The sequence below is a fragment of the Columba livia genome, chromosome 2 (genome assembly GCF_036013475.1).
Source record: "Columba livia isolate bColLiv1 breed racing homer chromosome 2, bColLiv1.pat.W.v2, whole genome shotgun sequence".
In the NCBI taxonomy this organism is placed as follows: Eukaryota; Metazoa; Chordata; class Aves; order Columbiformes; family Columbidae; genus Columba; species Columba livia.
The window spans coordinates 34,646,748-34,660,409 of record NC_088603.1 but is presented as its reverse complement, the minus strand read 5'-3'; the positions used below and the strand labels follow the sequence as shown (position 1 = coordinate 34,660,409).

At 40.5% G+C, this 13,662-nt stretch overlaps 1 protein-coding gene across 2 annotated transcripts in view; it reads left to right on the top strand.

Annotated features, from left to right (window-relative positions):
• Positions 1-13,662, top strand: part of IGF2BP3 (insulin like growth factor 2 mRNA binding protein 3) — a 118,434-nt gene that overhangs the window by 101,246 nt on the left and 3,526 nt on the right. For both annotated transcript variants that reach the window (XM_065051309.1, XM_005510922.4), the window contains 4 exons: positions 4,032-4,151; positions 8,202-8,276; positions 12,005-12,136; positions 13,484-13,597. In XM_065051309.1, the coding sequence (XP_064907381.1) occupies positions 4,032-4,151; positions 8,202-8,276; positions 12,005-12,136; positions 13,484-13,597 (441 nt within the window). The remainder of the gene's footprint in view (positions 1-4,031; positions 4,152-8,201; positions 8,277-12,004; positions 12,137-13,483; positions 13,598-13,662) is intronic.

Genomic DNA, 13,662 nt, shown 5'->3' with positions numbered 1-13,662 from the left:
GAAGAGGTGGTCTGTGCATCATAGACTTCTGATACAGTTACTCGTGAATTAGGGTGCACATGTGGTTCATACATCTTGGAGAACCTAGGTTACTATTTTAAAATATTTTTTTTCCCATGTTTTTCTCAGTTTCCAGGGCTAGGCTGGTCTTGAATAAACTTTTCTTAAGTGGGGGAAAATAAAGTGGATGGGGAAGATGAGAAAATTGTACAGAATTCTCCATGTACAGGACACCTTACTGTTGTCAAAAATTAGTTGACAACTAATTGCATGACTTAATGAACTCTGCAACTTTAACATTTACACAGAAGAGTATTCAAATTTATAAATATACAGTTGAGGCCCTTAAAAATATGAAGTAAAAAAGATGAACTGCGGGATGCTGCTCAGAGTCACTACAGACAGATATTCTGCAAGATATATATGTATTTTAGTTTTTAAATTTTAAGTATATGTTTGAACAAACTTGGCTTTGTTAAGGGAGTGAATGTTAAAGCTCAGATTCCATGCAGTTCCCTAAATTTAGTGCTTCTAACATATGTTTAAGATCTAGGAATCTATTTCTGATATAACTCATGCTAGAAGTTCCTGGAAAGCTCTATGACTTATGTGGCATGGCATGGGGAAAATGAAATTATAGTTGATTTTCTTCCATCCTAAGATCCTCAGAAGCATCTGTAAGATTGATGGGTGGTATAGTCATTGCATTATGTTTTGATGTGTTTCTTTTGGAGGGTAGTCTTCCAGTAAATACAAAAGGATTTTAAAATTATTGTGGGTAAGGAGTTGGACAGATAATAAATTGAACTTGGTGTTATGATACTCTCTTAAAAGCCTTAGCTAGACTTGATTTCTGCCAGAAGAAAAAAAGAGCTGTTGTTTCTGATCTTCATGCTTTAAAAACAAATAAAATGGTGTAGTTTTTTGAGTGATTAAAAATCAGTGGGGGTAAGGAAATGGACATAATTCCTCTAAATCCTGCATGGTGTCATACTGGAGATGAATTTGGTTATACGTATGTGCCAATGTGCTTCTGCAGACAAGAATTCAAAAAAATGACAGTGAATAAACAGTCCAGCATCCACAGATTCTCTACTGTTCCTTAATAAACACGTATCACTGTTACATCAAAACAGAAGTTTCATGCTAAAAAAACCTCACTAACACAAAAAATAACAATAACAAAAAAAAGCCTTTAGGAAAAAAAGTTGAAATGTATCAACAAGTCAAAACTATGAGGAGGGCTGGGGGAAGTGCTACAGTGAGCTGCCTGCAGTTGGAAAGATACATGTTCATCTTCTGTCTTTCGTTGCCTTTGCTGCCCGTGTTTCATGTTTAAGGGTGAGGCAGCAGAAAGGAATTCTGGTGGTGAATTGAATCTAGCCAGGAAAGTGGCTTGAAATCAAGCTTGGGGAAGAAAGGGGGAAAACGGTGCTGCAAGCAGTTGGGCAACAGAGGGAAGGCAGGAAATATCTGCAAACGGAAGTAATGAAGTTTGATTTGCTCCTATGGTAGAGAAATGTATCTGAACATAGGTTTAAGTAGAAGCTGTGTGAATTCTTGAAAACCAAGTCAAGTTACATGTTTGATTTGTAGCAGCATTGCATGAACTAGCTGGAAAGTTTGTTGTGTGTTCACTCAAAGTTCAGCTAGAGAAGGGTGGCTGGCGTTGAATGTGGGAGGGAAAGCTTTGGAGGGGACTTCTGCAGGTGCTGGAGCATGTGTGGACAACCGAAGGTGGGCTCAAGGAGATGAGTGAGCAAGGGGTGGTGAAGCTGTCTGCAACTGGGCTGGAAAGAGAGGTTGCCTCTGCGGCCAGTGAAGTTAGTAAGGGTCCTTGCAACAAAACCAGAAAAACCCAAATGCCTCATGAATTTGTATCCATTTAGAAACAGATTTCTGAATTCATGAGATCAACCAAGTACCTGTAGTAGCATTTCCAAATTACTGGAAATGTTGCTGGATTCATGATGAGTGTATAAAAGGAGTTAGTATGAGTACACTCACAGGATGTTTGTAATAACAGGAGGAGAATATGAGTAATCTTCTGGAAAGCAGTTTAACATATATACTGAAGTGACTGGTATCTTTCATTACAAATATGTAGTTTCAGGGCATAGTTTTGAGATCATTTTAAACTGATCTGTAGGCAGATTAAAAGGGCTGTTCCTACCTTTTCCTGTGCCCTGACCTAGGCATTGTTGCTTCCTGCCTTATTCCAGGACTGCCCCTTGTGCGGCTCTCTGGTTATTCAGGTCAGGGACTCACTGCATGCCCCAAAAATCAGCTGGATCTGCAGTCCTGCTGGCCACAAAGCACACAGGGCAATGGGGAGGCTGGGTGTGCAGGGCTGCAACCTACGTCCAGGGAAAACAGGGGCTTAAACCAGCGTAAACTGACTGTGAGTCCTGATGCTTTGTACGTGTGAAAACACAGGGTAAATTGTGCAACTGCTGCGATCACCTGAAGCAGCTGGCAGAATGTGTTTCTATTCTCAATATCCTATTTTGGGGTTTCTTCACCTGGTACATGGAGCTGTGCCTGGAATTTGTTTCCCCTGAGGTTACAGTTGACTTGTGTTTACCAAAAATAAAGTAGTAAAACTTGGAAACAAGCATTTTGTTCTGATTTGTTTACAGTTAATGCACTGGTACTTTGCTTCCTTTTGAAAGAAGCTACTGAAATTTAAAACTAAGTGGAGATAGCTGTTTGGGTTTTTTTGCTTCTTTTCTGGGGCGGGGGGTGGGGAATTGCAGCTGTTTTTTACTTTGTGTTGCATATAGCATATCTTTTTCTGAAAATACCCCAGAAAAAGTGGCTTGGGTAGGCTTCTGTATGTGGGTCTGTATCCCTACCAAAACATACAATTGAGCAAAGCTAAATGAGCACGGTTGGTCCCATGTGCTCGGGCTGGTCTGCATGGTGGGTGCTGAGGAAGTGAGGATGACGATGGCTACGTTGCCTTCAGATACCTCTGAGGGAAAGGGGCTTCTTGGGTTTTTCTTGTTGAAGGTGAGTGAAACAAATTTGGAAAATAAATGAGAAGGCTACATTGAGGAAGAAATACTTTAAGGGGGAGAAGGGGTCTTAAATATCTCCTAGTTCAAATAAAGGCTTATGGGAAACGCTTTTGAGAGGCAACCCCGACGTAAGTGGACAGATTAATGGTACAGTGGCTCCGTGGGTACTCAGCAGCGCCCCATTAGTCCAAGACAAGTTTTTCTGAGGCTGGTAAAATAGTTATGGCTTATTGTGGCATATGTAATCCTGTGGTTTGAGCATTACGACGCAGCACGTAGAGAGGTTCTCAAGTGTTAACATTGTGCTCTCCAGCTGTGGCCTCTGCTTGAAAGCAATAGGAAGCTGCAGTGGTGCCTGATATCCAGTGGGTGCAATGTCAGGGTCTTCTCGTTTTTAAGAACGTCTAATCTGGTGTTTAATTTACTAGCCTTTGTGAGCTCTGCTGCCCGGGTTCCAACTGTTGCATAATGTTACGCAGGAGGAATCGCTGGCAGTTTTCAAGCTGGCTATCATTCCACATCACTCCCACACAAAGGAAATTGTAGCATATATGTAATTCTGAGGCTTTTTGTGCCACTCTCAGCACAATCTAAAATTAAAAAAATAACTAGGAAAACTAGAAAGAGTCTGCCTGCTCAAGCTGTAGCCTCTCTGCTTGTAGCAGCCTCCTCTGCAGAGTCTTGCATGGGGAAGAGAATCCAGACAGTGACAGGTAAGAACAAAAGCCTTGCAAAGAAGCAACACCTCAATTGTTTTTTAAAACTCTAAGTGCTAAAATTGTGAGTATTTCATAAAAGATGAAAGAATCCTCTTTTGGCTCAAACTGTTCTTTCATGTTCTGTGAATTTCATGATTCCCAGGAAAAAGCCAAACCCTTAATATTCAGACATCACAGGGCATCGTAAGATTTCCCCCTCATTTCCATGCATGCCTGTTCCGTACCCGTTTTCCTGTCAGTCTGATTTGTAATGTTCAAAAACATTCACTGCATATTTCCTTCTTCCCCACAGCAACAGCCCGAGTCTGAGACTGTTCATCTGTTCATCCCAGCCTTGGCAGTTGGAGCTATTATTGGCAAGCAGGGACAGCACATCAAACAACTTTCTCGTTTTGCAGGCGCATCTATTAAGGTATTATTACACTGACTAACTTTCTGTCTATTCTACATGACACTTTCAGCAAGTTTGCACAAGCCGTGTTTTCGTGAATGTCTTCCCCCACTCTGTGCTTAGAATGTGATGTGATAAATGGTACACTTGTTTATAAATCATCTTTTAATCTTCCTTGAGACAAGATAATTAGAAGCATGTTTTCAAACGTCTCCTGAGGTGTGAAATATAAGCTGCAAAGAAAACTACTTTGGTGGTCTCGATTTCTTAGAAACAGACTTAAGTCTTAATGATGCAGTGCTTGAAGGCTTTCTTCTTGCTTTTGGTAAAGTGAAAATTGGTGAGGTAAATTCCCCTTCTAAAAACAGCAGCACAGGTGAACTCTCCTGCTGCTGTGGCCACTCTTACTCTGTTCCAGATGGATCGGTCTGGGCTGTTGAGCTTGGACGGCTCCACACTGAAGTGTTCATTTTTAAAATCGCCCACGTACTTCAAGCTCCTGGAGTTGGTCAGTTCCTTAACATCATGTTTACCTCAGCACCTTGCTTTAGCAACCAGCTGTTTGTGTGTTGACTGCCTCAGTGTAGCTGAGAACAAAATGGTTTGCAGAAGCTGATCTAATGGAAGCTTACATTTGAATTTTAGTCTATCTGGTGAAGTTTCTCTTGGCTGTGTATATGGATTAGTATCAACCGCAGTTGTAGGAAGGCCTTGGGTTTCTGCTACTAATGCCATTGTAACCAAAAGTACTTTCTCTAGGTGCTTGAGGTTTTTCCCTGTAACTAGTTCTACTACTCTGTGCTGTGAAGATAATGTTTTGGCCTAAAAAAAAAAGTGCGTAGCTTTACTATGTGCTGTTAAATGGACATTTTCCTGCATAGATGAAACAAAGGTTTTTCTTTTCAGTTCTCTTTTTGCTCAGGAGATGTGGCCAGTTCAGTGAGTGCCATGGCAGGGATCTGCCAAAGGTCAGGAGGGGCAGGAGCTGCCGGTGCCGAGTTGAGCTTGGTGAAGCCAGTGAGGCTGGGCTTGGCTTGGAGGGTGTTCAGCTAAGTGTGCAGAGCAAAATAATTGGGAAACCCTGATGAATGAGTCTTGTGTGTGGTGTGCCGAATGCCGATCCATTTACCGGCCAGTCAACCAACTGGCGCACAGCCCAGTTCCATCCTTTATTGAGCAGTACATAGTTGTTACGCTACACAGATGGTTCACATTAGTAGAGAACTAATAATCATATTTTTAGGGGGGAAATGGAATAGAGGAAAGCGAGAGGTGTTGATTTTTCTTTATCAAATCTATCTTGCATGGAGGTGTGATGTACCACACGTATTTCCTTTCTCTCTCCATTCCCATAGTGAGTATCTGAAGATTAAGTGGAATATGAAAGCTACAGCTAGGTGGAGAGAGAAATGTGAAACAACCTGGACCTCCGAGAACCCGTCCGAACTAGTTCTTTACTTGGTTCTTGGAAGATAATTTAGTGGAAAGGGAGTTTCCCATGTTTCTCACGCATCTGGCTAACAGTGGCCTCAGGCTTCCTCTACTGGCTGGCACCCCTCTACCCAACACATTTAACATATCTGTGTTAATTGAAATTCAGTTAAAGTTTGCTAAAGCTCTGGCCCTTTGTTCCTTCATTAGGAATAAAATAAAGATTTTTGTGGAAATAGGACAGAACTGTACAGATATAGGGTATGCTTGCTAAATTGGGAAGTCGTGTGTATGCTTATCAATTAAAATAAAAATGCAACTTTATCTAAAAACTGTCAGAACAATATGGAGCAGCACACTCGCTTTGTGTGAAAGTGGTAAATATAACAGTTAGGAGTAACTTATTTAAAACTTCTGAACTTCCCTCCTGTTGACCACCTGCCCTTTATCATAACTTTTGAGCAAAATGAAACATTGTGAATCATCAAGGTGCCTGTGCTTTCAGCTAAGACTTGGAAGTAGTGCTGCCTGAGTAACTTCTAACTTGCTAAACTGTAGTAGTCCTGCTTTGTGGTGGAAGTAATTTGTGCATGACACTCTGAACCTGTTTAAAGTTGTGCTGTAGATTGTTACAGGTGAAACTGTTTTACATCCCCAAGTGTCGCTTTTGTGCTCCTGCAAAGCTTTGCAGATCTGATTGAACTCTGTAGCCATGAAGAAACACTAAATAAGCTGCAGATGCGCGGAGGTTCTGCATAAGGTGACAGTGTCCAGCCTGTCACTTCAGAGGTGCATGTGGCTGTTGGTGAGATCAGGCTGTGTCCTGGTGCTGAGGGTCATGGCTTGGTAATGCAGGCTCAGCGTGGGGCTCCAGCAGCTTGGATTATTCAGCAAAGGAGCCAGGCACAGACTTCTGGGCTGTCTGCTGCCCACCCTGCACTACAGTGCTGGGACCTCTTGGGAGCCATTGGCATCTCCTTTGTTATAAATAATTCCCCAAATCGCCTTTCCTGGCTCTGCAGGAGCTGGGATGAGTGTTACAGGTTTGGAGTGCATGAAGTTGTCAGCTTGTGACGTGGCATATCGAAGATTGGATATCTGGTTAGGAATGTAAAACTATTTCTCTCAGAACTTAAAAATTCACTATTTGTATGTATGTAACTTCTCTTTTCAAGGGCACATAGACAAAATTAACACTGAGGTCTCTTAGGTTGCCCCTTCACACACTGCAATGTCAGTACGTGTTTCTTTCACAGCCCTCTGCCATGTTTTACTCCAGCTGCTGAGAACTGGACATCCTAAAATAAAAGCAAAGCAAGAACTGTCCCAGAACATTTAAACATATGTGAGATGTAACGAAGGCTTGATAGAAAATATCTTTCCTAAAATTTCAATAAAGGCTCTGGTGTTCACTAAGAAAACATGAAGTGACTGAGAGGAAAACTACAATGGCCATTTTCCATGAATAGCAATTATTGGGCTGAGCTCTGCTCAGTCAGCTGCCTCCAAATATCCCTTGAAATGTTGCCCCTCTGAAATACTTGTGTTCCGAAGAATGAATGGACCTAGTCTGTGTTTGCCCTTACCACAGCGCTGTGTCATATAAACGTACTGCTGTAAAATGAATGTGTATTTCAAGATATAGCCAATTGGAATGCAGAAATCATATGAAAAATAAATATGCAAACCAAATAACTAGTATGTAATGTCTTCTCCATCTTAGGGTACAATATGAATAATTATATAAACTTTGGTTAGCAAAATTCTTTAGTGAAAATGATGCATGGTGACTGGTAATTTGTCTGAAATAAACTACAGCTGTTAAATGAATAACATCCCTATGCCAACAGCTAAGATGAAATCCTGTAGTGTTTAATATATTGCCCATTCAACAGTGGCTATGTAATACTAGACGCAACAATGGAAATGTCAGTTGTGATAAACAAAAGATTCATCCAGAATGTCAGAGGCTAGTTTGAATTATTTAATGCCACTGGAGTCTGAGAACAACACCCACAGAAATCTTACTTTTGTGGTGACATGAACTGCTAAAGACCCTGCAGGCATCTCTGTCTCAGCTCTGGTGGAGCTTAATTTTTATTTGGGTCACACAAATAAATGTGTGTAGATACAAACCCTTTGGAATCTGTGAACTTATTGTCCAGTATAGAGGAATGTTTTGGATCTGATTAGCTACAACCGTGAAGTGATCTGTTCTCAAGGGGGGTAGGTGCAAACTTTTGCTAATGAGCAAAACTTGTCAGAAAGCCTGTTTAAGTTACTGGGTATGGATGAGAATCTCGCTCTATTAACCATACTTGTCTTTTTGAAGGCTACATGTCTTACATCACTCAGCCACATGAAAATGACTTGTGGGATTTTGCCATATGTGGATGAGTAGCTATGCCTTTAGTTTTCAGAAGTAAATTTGCTTATGATTTAGCCAATTTCTCTGTATTTCGTTATAGTTAATTAATGCACTTTAAAGAGAACAAACTCGTCATGACTGAAGTGTAATGCTGCTGCTGTAACGAATAATTTTTCACTCTTGAACAGAATGTGAGACTGAAATGGGGAGGAGGTGGCTTTAAACTATTCCTTCAAAAGACAGTTACCAAAAGCTATTTTTATCCATTCCAGATTGCCCCTGCTGAAGGACCAGATGCCAAACTGAGAATGGTTATCATCACTGGACCTCCAGAAGCTCAGTTCAAGGTACAACATAAAAAAAACTTGCCAGTCTGTAGTGGCCTTTGGACTGCAAGGGACAAAACAGAAAACAAAACACTTGGTTCCAAGCACTGTTTTATTCATAATTTTAGTAAACACTTTTTTTGCTTTCCTTTTGCCAAAAGGTATGTCATATTCATATGACTAATACAGCACTATCAGAGGCCGTGTTGTGGTCACCTGAAGCTGGTGGGTGTTTCATGTAAGTTAGAATCAAGTCTAGCATGAAAACGTGGCCATATCACACTCCCAATTTTCCTTTTTATCTATAAGTAGTTCAGTCTTTCTAGCCCATTTTAATGCAACAGTTTAGTATGTTTAATTGAAAAAACAAAGCTGACAAGATGAGACTGAGTCTACCCAGGTTACTGTTGCATGTCAAATGGAAAACACTTTTTTGGTAGCTCCACAGATAACTGCAAGATTTCCAATTGTATTTCCACTACAATTTCAATGAGATACTCAACCTGATTATCCCATTTGCGTTCAAATTGAGTTCTGGAGTGGCCTTCTGCCTGAAGTGCTGAGGGACAAATCTAGTTACCACAAAAGGAGTTGACAGTGTTCAGAGAGATGCTGACAGCTCAGTGAAGCAGCCTGGCCTCATCACAGGTGAGGCCCAGAGCAGGTAGAAAGTCACTTGAGACTCCATGTCCTGGTATCGTTCTCTTGTCTGTTCTTGCTTTTGTATTTTTGCTCCAGGGCATCTTGCATGAAGAACATGCACAGACTTCAGGCGTATCTAGAATTATTAATGCCTTTAGGAGTTTTGGAGAAGTATCAGGGCAGGTATTTTGCGGTGGTAATAGCAAACTAGATGCGTTTGGGATTATTGCTCTGTTACCATATTCATTTGATAAGCTACTGAAGGCAAAGCCTAATTTAGCAGCTCTGCCTCCTTGAGGTTTTCTGTGTGCATGTGGGCTTGGCCACATGGCATTTTCCACATATGGGGTGCTCTTGTAATCTGGAATCAGCACAATATCAGATTCTGGCTACCTTTTTTTTTCCATTAGATGTCAGTGAACTTACCCTCAAGCAGTAGCAGGCTGAAGTAGATTTGGGTGTCCCTTATGCAGTCTTTTCACGTAGGCAAAGGCTTGTCCTCAGGCTTCTTCCCTAAGGTAGACCTGAAGTCCCACAGTGTTCTTTTGCCAGCTCTTATCTCCCATCTGTATCACGCAAGGAGGAAAATCTCCCTTTTCTGCACCCCATACATTGGTTAAAACCACATCAAACATTCTCTATGCTTTGGCTTCTGCTTGCAGAGAGGGATCAATGTACTAGCACAGCTGATGCTTCTGAGTATGCTGGTTTTGTGAAGGAGAGGGGTTACCTATCCCTTGGGGCTTCTTTCAGCTCCAGTTCTCATAGTCTTTTACTACTCTTTGAGCAATGCCCTCTTGACTGGCATGGGCAGAGGCAGAGTTCAGTCCTTTCTTTTATCACCACTGCTAACCTGAAGCATGCCTTACAGTCAGGCACAAACTTCATTAATGCTCTCCTTAAGCTCTGTTTAAGAAGGATCTTCTATATCTTTGAGTGTAGGCTATTGCTTGTTAGGCACCAAGAATGTCATCTGGGTGCACAATAACTTGAAGAGGCATTAGCTGCTGCTTGGATGAGTAGCCAGCTCTCAGAGAGGCAGTGTCATCTCAGAGCCTGAGAGTTTGGCATCCTTTCCCTACTACATTGTGTTCTGTTGCCTGTGATTCATGTTGGTGGTAGCTGCAGCAGCTGCACCCCTTTCTGCCTCAGCTGCAGTAGCCCGAGGATGTTGCGGTATGCAGGGCTATTCATTAGCAAGGCAATGGGAAGAGAATACGCTGCTGTTTACAGCCTCTGCTGCAGTGCTCCCTGGAGTTTAAGCATACCCGTGACACCAATATTCCGAGATGATCGTGTTGCCTTTGTTCTGGGACATGTGGAAGTGAAGTGGTATCTAGTGTAGACAAAATATTTCAGCCACTGTTTCACTATGAAGGAGCTTCAGTCCAGTTAGGTTATTTGTTTTTTTTTTTTTTTTTTTTCTTTACTTAAAAACTCTTTAAATCCCCCAGATTTGGGATGCTGGAAATACATCTACCATCTTTTAAAAAGTCGATATCCCAGTCTGCTTTATAATTCAGCAGTAATGCATGTGCTTTTCTTAGAGGACCTCTCCCGCTGAGCCCTGCAGCCTGTGCAGCTTGTCAAGGTGTTACGCACACGAAAAGCGTTGCTATTGAAATAACAAGGGCTACACTGGCTACTGTCTGTCTCTAGCAGATTTGGAAACAGTTTCAAAATGTCCAGCTCAAGATGATGACTGGGAGTAGTATTTTATCTGCTCTTGGCAAACTCTTTTGAAGTGTTTTCCTGGAGCACGAATCTCTGATTCTGGGACTAGTGATGGTATCAGAATGTGGCAGTTGTACTGCATTTTTGTATGGGTTTTTTTGCATAGTGTTTTGTCTCAATGGAAAGATGACAGCTTTTGTCCAGTGTCAGGGTCCCGTGACCTGCAGTATGTGACCCAGGTCAAAGCCATGTGCTCCAGGTTTTTGTCTGCTCTTCAGGTGGAGTCTGACTTACCCAAAATACTGAACACTTTCAGCTCCAAGGTCACAAAATGTCTTTTATCCTACTAATTCTAGAGTAGCATGAACTTGAGTAGGCTTTCAGGACATGAGCTAGAAATAAGATAAAATAAGCTGCCGCTGTTTAAAATAATTATCACATAATGGAATCTTTTTGGACTTTTCATATTCCATTGCAGTGGTGATCTATAAATGGTTTGATTTAGCATGTACACAGCGACAAATCTGGTGAGCATAATTGAAAGAAGGTGATAAAGAATCCGAACTGGAAAGGCTTTCACAGTCCTAGGTGTATGGTCTTTACAGAGCATCTCTCTTCAGTATCTCAATATAAATGTTGTTTTGATGTTTCTAGGAGATGCAGAGTAGAAGATCTGGTTACCGTTTCTCAAGAATTCACTGATCAGTTGCAGGGAATAAGGGAACAAATGTGTTTAAAAATCAGCAAAATTCATGAGTTTAGTCTCAGTGGACATTTTTCTTGCAGCCTGGTGCTTGTGTATTCCCCAGAAAAGGGAACTGTGTGCTGGTCAGAGTGATATTGTTCCCATGGTGCTATTTAGATCTAGGCAGTTTGATTTTTCACTTCAGAAAATTGAACAAGCTCAGATTTATTTATTTTTAAACAACATGTTGGTAATGGATTGTAAAAGTCAGCTGTTTGCTCTAATTGGAGTCTTTATCCCATGACTTGTTTGGGGAGGTTGTGGTTAGCTTTTTTTTCCCCCTTCTTCAGTTTAGCATCCTTAAAAAGGTTTTCTCAGCCAATTAATTGCATTCTCTGCTTCTGGGTGTAATAAAACTGCTTCAGCCAGACAGTTCTCCTCTCGACCGCTCTTTACAGAGATGCAATAGTTTCTTTTAAAAGCAATATTTCTACTGAAAAGCATAATAATAATAATGATGTCAGTGAAATGGCTCCATTATTCCCTGGTTTGTCATGCAATCTTTAAAGCTGGGCAGTGGTGCTTCCTGGTTTGGTACAAAGATTTATTTTAGAAAAATAGATCTTGTATTTCTTAGGCAAAAAGTTTTGTTAGGGTCATGTACTGAGAATTCTCCTTTCTGTGAAGTTTCTTGATGTTAACTGGATTTCAATAAGCACATTCTCTAACTAAAAGCATTTTTTTGCAGGCTCAAGGAAGAATCTATGGAAAACTTAAAGAAGAAAATTTCTTTGGACCTAAAGAAGAAGTGAAACTTGAGGCTCATATAAAAGTGCCATCCTACGCTGCTGGTAGAGTTATTGGTAAAGGAGGCAAAACAGTAAGTAGCTCAAATAAACCTTTTAGTGTTGATCAGTTATGTTTCTTATTTCAGTGTGTATATATGCATAGGGTTTAAACATTTAGCTAACTAATAGTGAATCCTTTGAAGTTATATTAAAGCAGGTGCTATTTTCTTAGCTGTACTTGTTAAGTTTTCTTTTCTTCTAGGGTGGGGGTCAAGAGAAGTCGACCTCATAGAATGATTTATTTCATCTTAAAATAAAAGAAAAAAAAGTCTAACAAAAATTGATAGTCCCGGTCAGATCTACAGGGCTTTTATTAATAGAAATGTAGATCTTCCATTTAGAATGAATATGTTCCCGTTAAGACCTGCTTCTGTGAACCTAATCTTATGCTAGATTTTGTAAAAAGCTTTCACTAATCTCAATTAAAATCAAGTCTCATGTGTCCAAAGGTGGCATTTCTGGCCAAAACTGAGTGAAAGCATAATTTCTAGTGGCAGGAAACTAAGATGTGTTCAGATCTCAATATTACAGTAATTTTTTTCTTGAACTTAATTGATTGTATTTCTTAGGCTTAGTTTGTTGCATAAAATAGCATCACTGAGACTTTTCAATCCTGAAAAGGTGCCGATACTCCAGTGTCTTCATATGGTTGTAAAACCCAAACTGGCTGATATTTGCAAAGAAAGGGTTCAGTCTTGGGTCTCTATCCCTGAGTGCAATAGGGTCTTGAATTTAAGTGTCAGGAGGCAAAGCTGTGTCTTTCATTACCTGCAGTGGTAAGAGGTTTAAGGACAAAGACTTCTGAAAAGCTGTTAATCTAAACCATTTCTGATCAAATAATGCTATGCATTTCTAAAATAAAATGAGTGTAAGCAGAAGGAAGACTCTAACCTTACCTCTACTTAATGCTATGGGAGCTGGTAAGCTACTGAAAATAATTTGGATGCTTCTCATTGTTCTGTCTGGAGTTTTCCATCTTGTGGAAGTTTTTCAAGGAAAAATGTGTAAATACTTGGGCGCTTTTTTTTTTTTGCTTCCTTGCATCGTATGAGTTTTCTGAGTTTAAACTTGTGAACTGAACTGTAAACACTGTGGCATCTATTTGCTTTTTTAAGTCATGTATTTAACACCTCTGTGTGTTGTATTTAGCCTTTACAACACTTCTACAAACCTAGAGAACTTGGTGCTAATTTATGTCAGAGACACAAGAGGCTCATCTGGGAAAGTGCACACTGCTGCACAAAGATGCTTTCTGTTAGTGGGTTTCTTTTTTTAAATGTAACTCAGAGGGTGGTGTGTCTGTGGTCAGCAGTATCTCTAAAGTGGTTGTGGATACTTACTTGTTTTTAGATTTTCTGACTTCTGCTATCTGTTTATAGGTAAATGAGCTTCAAAACTTGACAAGTGCAGAAGTTGTAGTTCCTCGTGACCAGACACCTGATGAAAATGATCAGGTGGTTGTGAAAATAACTGGTCACTTCTATGCATGCCAGGTAGGAGAACTGGAATGAATTTCTGTATTACCTTGATGTTTCTGTGGTCTTTTCTTTTATATCCA